This window comes from Vidua macroura, chromosome 2, assembly GCF_024509145.1.
Source record: "Vidua macroura isolate BioBank_ID:100142 chromosome 2, ASM2450914v1, whole genome shotgun sequence".
Taxonomy (NCBI): Eukaryota; Metazoa; Chordata; class Aves; order Passeriformes; family Viduidae; genus Vidua; species Vidua macroura.
This window is the reverse complement of record NC_071572.1, coordinates 8,354,478-8,361,727: the sequence shown is the minus strand read 5'-3', so window position 1 is coordinate 8,361,727 and position 7,250 is coordinate 8,354,478. Positions and strand designations below refer to the sequence as shown.

The 7,250-nt window shown below is 52.7% G+C and overlaps 1 protein-coding gene across 4 annotated transcripts; it reads left to right on the top strand.

Moving 5' to 3' along the window:
- Positions 1–1,328: 1,328 nt before the first annotated feature.
- Positions 1,329–3,316, top strand: MID1IP1 (MID1 interacting protein 1). Of its 4 annotated transcripts, none has more exons than XM_054001874.1 (2): positions 1,329–1,713; positions 2,093–3,316. In XM_054001874.1, the coding sequence occupies exon 2, from the start codon at positions 2,239–2,241 to the stop codon at positions 2,731–2,733; it is 495 nt and encodes a 164-aa protein (XP_053857849.1). In that variant the 5' UTR covers positions 1,329–1,713; positions 2,093–2,238; the 3' UTR covers positions 2,734–3,316. The 4 variants fall into 4 exon arrangements, with proteins under 4 accessions (XP_053857849.1, XP_053857873.1, XP_053857857.1 ...); XM_054001898.1 differs by having other exon boundaries at positions 2,090–3,316; XM_054001882.1 differs by having other exon boundaries at positions 1,329–1,909.
- The last annotated feature ends 3,934 nt before the right edge of the window (positions 3,317–7,250 follow it).

Sequence of the window (7,250 nt, the reverse complement as noted above, 5' to 3'; positions counted from 1 at the left end):
GGAAACAAATTTCCTGCTCAGGCCCTAATTCGTATAATACCATCACACTGAAAACTCATGTACTTCCCCCCCTCTGCAGCTCCAAGCTGGGTTGTTTGTGCCAACTCTTCCTCCTCCCCAGCCAGTATGTTGTAACCTCAGGTAAAGACTTCAGTTTTAATTTGTTCAAATGTTTAATTATATTAATTTGAAAAGTTGGACAATAAAACAATTCGTCTCGTTTCCAAAGATTTATTGCTTTTTCCAATTTATTGAACGTTTAGTGCAGGCTGTATTTCAATTAAAGGCAGCAAAACTGTTAATGGTCTATTAACGACACACTGCATCTATATAAAGATGCAAATATAAGTCGCGGCCAATTTTCTGGCCCGGTGAGATAATTTCTTCTTTTCCTCGTAGTGAATTATCTGCGAACAACTCATAATTTTATACCAGCCCGTATCTCTGGCTACTGCTCAACCGCAAGTATCTGCGGCGCACGAGCTGCCCGCGGTCCAGTCCCTGGTTTGTCACCCAGGGAAGCGGCCTCCCGCCTTGGGGCCGGGGCCTGGCGGCAGCCGGGCACCACAGAGGCAGTGGGGAGCAGGGCGGGCAGGCGCTGGCGCGGGGTGCCGGGCCCCTGTCAGGCCGGGCTGCTCGTACGCGGCATCCCGGAGCAGCGGCGGCCCCGGCCCGCCCGGTGATGCTCCCGCCGTTACCGCGGCAACCGCCCCCCCACAGCCCGCGCCGCCTGGCCCCACGTGACCCGCGGCGGCGCTCGCGGCCAACCCGCCCGTTACCAGGGCGGGGGCGTTGGGGGGGCGCCCTTGTTTCCCATTGGCTGCTGCGGGGCTCGCTGATTGGCGGGGCGCGGACGGCGGCGCGCCGATTGGCTGGGCCCGGAGGTGAGGCTGTGGGGTGATGCCGGCCGCCCCGCGCCGGGACACAGACAAAGGCTGCCCAAAGGCTGCCCGGGCTCCCCCCGCTGCCCCAGGCTGGCGCGGTGCGGGATGGCCGCGGGGGGAGCCGCGGCTCCTGGCGCGGTGCTGGGAGGCGGCAACGCGAGCCTGGCCGGGCGCCCACACGCTCCGCGCCCTCCCCGCCCGGCCGCCCGCTCCAACTGGCGCTGGGGCACGCGGCGCGCGGGGAGGCGGAGCCGGTGTCATGCTCGCCGCGCGCCCGGCAGCCAATGGGCGGGCCGGGAGAACGCGGGCAGCACGCGGGGCCCGCGTGTCCCGCGGCACGGGCTGTCAATCACCTGTCAGTCACTCGCCCCGCCCCGGCGCGGCCCCGCCCGCGGCTCCCCCGCCCGGCGGTGGGCGGGCGCGCCCTCAGCGCCGCTCGGTCCCCGTGCCCCTCGCTGCGACCCGTGCCCGGGGCGGCACCGGCGCCGGGGAGCGTTCTGCGGCCGTCGCTGCCTTGTCCCAGGGTTGGGGTGCGAGGGAGTCGCCGCCGCACTGGAACGGCTCCCCCGCGGCCTCAGTTTCTGCCGCCGGCGCCAAGCCCGCGCCGCCCGGCCCCCTCGGGATGCCCGCGGTGCGGGCTCTGCTCCCGTCGCCCTCCCCCGGTGGGGACGAGGGGCGGAGCCGGCGTGGCCGCCGCCCGCCGCCTTTATCTGGCGTGGCGGCGCGGGGGGTGGCACTGGGGAACACCTTGTTGTAAGATACGCGCTATAAATACGGCGCCGGGGATGGGAGTGCGGCCACGGGCGGCGGGGAACAGCTTCGAGCTACGGTGGGTGCCTTCGCCGCGGCACGGCGGCTGGGGACCGCTTGAATTTTAATTAGCGGTGCGGGGCTGCCATCCCCTCGGCTAGCCCCCACACCCGGTTCCCGGGAGGAGTTGCGGGGCAAGTTCTGCATTTTGGCTAATTTTGTACGGAGGGGAGCGGCGGCAGCGAGCCCCGGCAGGGCACGCGGAGGAGCGGAGGGTGAGAAAAGGGACGGAGAGGGGAGGGCTGAAGGAAGGACACGGGGCTGGGGATAAAGCGGCGGGGGGAGGAGAAGGCGCTGGCGGGAGGGGACGGGAGGACGGGAAGGCGGGCTGGGGGAGGGAGAGAGAGAGAGGGAGAGCAGCCTCTAACCCCGGCGCCTCCGCCACCGTCTCCCAGCAGGACTCTGATAGCGAGCAGCCGCCGAGCCCAGCCCGCGACGGAGGGCGGCCGGTGCCGCTAGCGCGGAGGAGGAAGAGGTCGCCGCCGGAGGAGCCTCGCGGTCCGGTCCGAGCCGCGTCGCTGCGCACGCCTGCCCGGCCGCCAGCATGATGCAGATCTGCGACTCGTACAGCCAGAAGTACTCCCTCTTCAACGCCATGAACCGCTTCATCGGCGCCGTCAACAACATGGACCAGACGGTGATGGTGCCGAGCCTGCTGCGCGACGTGCCGCTGCTGCTGGAGGAGCTGGACGCGGCGGGCGCCGTGTGCCCGCCCCGGGATGCTGCCCTGCCGCCCGGCGACCCCGGCGCCTACTTCTCCCGCAGGGACATGTACAGCCACTACATGCTGCTCAAATCCATCCGCAACGACATCGAGTGGGGCGTGGTGCAGCCGCCGGCGGGCGAGGAGGCCGCCCGCAAGAAGGACAAGCTGGGCGGCGGGCCCGCCGAGGAGGGCGAGGGGGAGGAGGACCTGGAGCAGCAGTTCCATTACCACCTCAGCGGACTCCACTCGGTCCTCTCCAAGCTCACCCGCAAGGCCAACGTCCTCACCAACAGATACAAGCAGGAGATCGGCGTCAGCAGCTGGGGGCAGTGAGCGCCGGGGGGAGCGGGGAAGGGGCTCCGACCCGGCGGGAGCGGCGCGTCCCCGCCCGGCGCTGCCGCTGCTGCGGTGGCCGAGGGCAGCGCCCCGGGCCCGGGCTTCCCTGCGCGCTCCCAAGACTGCAGCAGGTTTTCTACCAACGCACAAGCGAGAGAAAGAAATGTAAATTAATCAATACTAGTTTATTAATTATTTTGACCCCCTCCGTGTTTTTTCGTTGTACGGTCCGGGGCGAGCAGTCGCTGTGCCCGCCTCGGCAGGGAGGCTGAACTCGTATGCGACGAGGTGGTGGCATTGCTGGCTGATAAGGAGGCTCCACTCAAGCCGATGAACATAACGAAAGTGGCACAAAATTGTTTCTGTCACCTCGGAGGGAACTCTGAGCTAAGGAACATCCCTCTGTTGTGGGAGAGATGGCGGGTCCCATGGTTGTACATGTACTGGAGTTTATTTAAAACTTTTTTACTCAGATGTAGAGTATATTCTAAAATAAATGCAAATGTATTAACTAAGAGTGACCTAAACTTTTGGTATGATTTATCTTTCTTTAATTAAATTATATTTTTAACATCTGGAATTCTTCTGTTTTTCTTCTATGTTACATTCAGAGTTGCCTTACTAGATGCAGAAATCTGTATGTGCAAGAGAGAGGGTTTTGTGGCTTTGTTTTGTTTTTTGTTTTTTTTTTTCCATCAAAGCAATTAGACAGTGATGATAACTTGGCGTATCTAAAATGTTTGAATCACCATATTAAACTTAACCATACATGGCCTTAATTTTAGTGAGCTGTTCCCAGCTGCACAGTGCAGTTGCTCTGTGTGAGTGTTGGCTTGAAGGTCAGTGCCTCTTTAACAAAATCTGAGAAGATCGAGTCATGGTTACTCTGCAGGCAGCGATTCATGGAAGTTGGACCAAAGCCTAGGAATGACTCTTGCTTTTTTCGGGAAGTATCTTAATGTACTGTGGGGAGCTCTTTTCTCTCCCTCAGAATAGGTCTGGCAGACTTGCCTCCCCAGTCTCTTGCATTTCTTTCCTCTAATCCTCCTTAGATACCAGAAGTTAATTGGTTTTATGTTATCCAGATTGTATTGATTTCTTTCTCTCTACTTTTTTTTCATTTTGTGAAGTACAGTACTTCAGAATTGGGTGTCCATATTGTGTTCTAACATGAAGTTCTGATATTCAAGTGCACTTGCTGGTTGTGATACAATATATAACCGAGAATAAATGTTTAATAAATATGTAAGTCCTTCCATCATGTAAATTTTCTTCTCAGGCACTGAAATGCCAAGTTACAGACATACTGAGATTTCACTTTGTATTACTGCCATCAAATTTAGGGCTTGTTTGATGGTGTTGGTATGGGATTTTTCTTCTTCTAAAAATAGAATTTTTCTCTTATCTTCAAGGATATTTTGTTTAAATTCAGATATTCCTTAGCACTCTATTTTTCAGCCCAACTGTTAGGATGTTGTAGTAAAGCATGAGCACTCCAGACATGGTACTAGTTGGCAGATGTTTGTGTATGTTAAAACACTTGGCCTGAATCTATGTTTAAAAATATATATTTTGGAAGGTTTTTCCCTTCTGGGGTAAGGAACAGCTTTGTAAGGCTGGATAATTTTTAGTTTGGCGATGCTTGTTCTTTTCGTAATGTTTTTAGCTCCTCTTCCCCTCCCCTCTTGGGAAGATGCCAGGAAAAAAGTCAGGAACAAGGAGAGGGATTACCCTGGTTTCCTAACATGTCAGCTTGCCAGTCTTTCCGCAGTCGAACTAATGCAATGCGAAAGGTGCAGTGCCCTGTGCTGGATGGTGCAGCTCTGTTCTGAAGACAAGGGTGAGAGGGAGAACCTGTTCTGCTGTGTGGCTCCCTTCTGGCCCTGCACTCCATCAGCTGGAAACCACAGGCGAAACCTCAGACAAAAGCAGCTCATGCAGTTTCACCTGTGTGCCTTTTGATCTCCTGGTAACTTCTCCCGGTATGAGTTTAGACAATACTGTTTAAATGTTGCACAAGAGACAATGTGATGCTGATTTAGACTATGAGTAATGGCAGAAAAATAGTGTTACATTAGCACAGCACAGCCAAGATTATGGCATCCATTCCCTTTGCATTCTGAAAAAAAAAAAGCACAAGAGAAAAGTTTTGGTGGAAGAGCAGCTGAAATCTTGTGCTATGGGGCACCAAAAGTGGCATTTCCTTACAGGTAAAACTTTGGGTAAGAGGAGAAGGAGGAGGATTCTGTGACTCAAGGGTTTGCCTTGCCTCTCTCAGTGACTAAACTGCAGTTGCTGAACTGCACGTGGCTCCCATGCAGGGGCCCAGCCGCTGGGCTGGCAGCAGCCCTGATAATCCCAACTCAGCAATGCAAAACCTGCTGAGAGTCACACCAGCTGAAGAGACTCCTGCCACCTCCCACCTGGGAGCTGCTTTAGAATTTCCCCTTCTCAAGGTCATGGGAGAGGATTGAGGCTCTTGGGATCAAGAAAGTGATATCTTAATGCAGGGGGAAGACAACAACAGATAAAACCAGGGATGACTTTGCTGCTGGCTGTTGTGTAAAACAACTTGGCCTAAAAGGTGGGGTGGTCAGGCAATTATGTAAATGCTGACTCCTGGCATTGCAGTAAGCAAAGATGAGATTGCAGAGTCTTAATGCAGATTTTATATGTTAGATGCTGAATTGGGAAAAATTTCCATCAGCAGCACTGTATAAAACAATTATTATTAAGTTACTTTTATAAGTTATTAAAATATAAGTTTTATATTCTTATAAGTTATTATTAAGGAGTTATGTTTCCTTTCGAAGGACTGGATCACTTTAAGTCTCCCAATTGTTTAGAGTTCAGCAAACCTTTAGGCTGCTCTGGTAAAGTTATTCTGGTACTTGTGTTAATGACAAATTACATCAGTCTAATGTAAAAGGTATCTTTATGATCTCAAATACTTTGGGAAGTGACTTAATTTCTTAGCAACACACAGGCAAAAAGACAACTTGCCAAACTACCCCAGCCATGCTCAAAACAGGGGAAATGCACTGTGAGAAGCAGTTGTCATTTTTAGCTAACTTAAGTGAAATAGACTGCATATAGAGTGAGGCAGGCGTTAGAAGGGCAGTAAATAATGAGATTCGGAGTTGTTTGCACTAACAAATTGATTACAGCAGAAGTTATCTTGCAGCCAAGGAGCCTCAAGGACAGTGCTCATGGCATGCATTAGTTAATATATAGAAGTGCAGTTATCTGTCATTATAGCTCATGAGTCAACTCTTGTTTTTGTGTATACAAAAGAAGGACAAATGAGGGGAAAGCCATGCTTTTCTCTCTCTCTCTTTCTCTCTATAAAAATAAAGGAATGGGTGTGAGTTCCGTGGGAAGAACAAGAATCATGGGCTGGTCAGTGCTTGGTGGAAGCAGATTCAGCTGAGTCAGGCTAGGCCGTCACCTTCCTACTTTCCCTCTGAAAGCTCTTCCTTGCAGAGGGCTCTAACTAGATCAAGATATTCGTGTTTTGTGGTTTGTGTCCTCCCCCCCTGCACAGACTCTTGCACCAAGACAACATGAGTCATCAGCAGATTGGCTTTGCTGAAAGATGCATTAATGTTAGTGGTCAGAGGGAAGGTTGTGTTAGGATCTTATTATCATGTACTTAAGCTCTGCACCCTGTTCTACCAGGAAACAAAAAAAGGAAAGAAAGTAGAAAGCATCTCCTTTAATTGGATTTGGTACAGAGCTAATCTCTTTGCAGAAAAGTCTGCAATTTTCCCTCACTGACTTCTTTCTCTGAAGTCTTGAGTATGGGAGGGGATTGAGTGGAAGTATTGCTTTTTATTATTCATACCTTTAAACTGTTAATGTTTTATTATTTGCATCTAGGTAACAGCATTAGGTACCATAGGTACCATATTCCAAAGAGCTCAAAGATCATAAAAACAGAATTGGATAGAAAAAGATGCAGTTTCAACCCCCTTGCCATGGGCAGAGACATCTTCTGCTAGCTCAGGTTGCTCAATGCCCATATCCACTCTGGCCCTGAGCACTTCCAGGGATGGGACATCCACAGCTTCTCTGGGCAACCTGTGCCAGTGCCTTGCCATGCTCACAGTAAAAACATTTCTTCCTAATATCTAATCTAAACCTACTTTCTTTCAGTTTGAACCCATTTTCCCCTGTCCTATCTGTACATGCCCTTGTCTAAAGTCCCTCTCCAGCTTTCTTGTAGCCCTCTTTAGGTTCCAGAAGGCTGCTATAAGGTCTCCCTGGAGCCTTCCCTTCTGCAGGCTGAACAACCCCAATCCTCTCAGCCTGTCTTTTTAGGAGAGGTGCTCCAGCCCCTCTGATCATCTTTGTGGTCTCCTCTGCACTCACTCCAGCAGGTCCATGTCCTTCCTGTGTCAGGGACCCCAGAGCTGGATGCAGCACTGCAGGTGGGGTCTCGTGAGAGCAGAGTAGCAGGGCAGAATCACCTCCCATGACCTGCATTTTGGGGTGCAGCCCAGGACACATTTGGC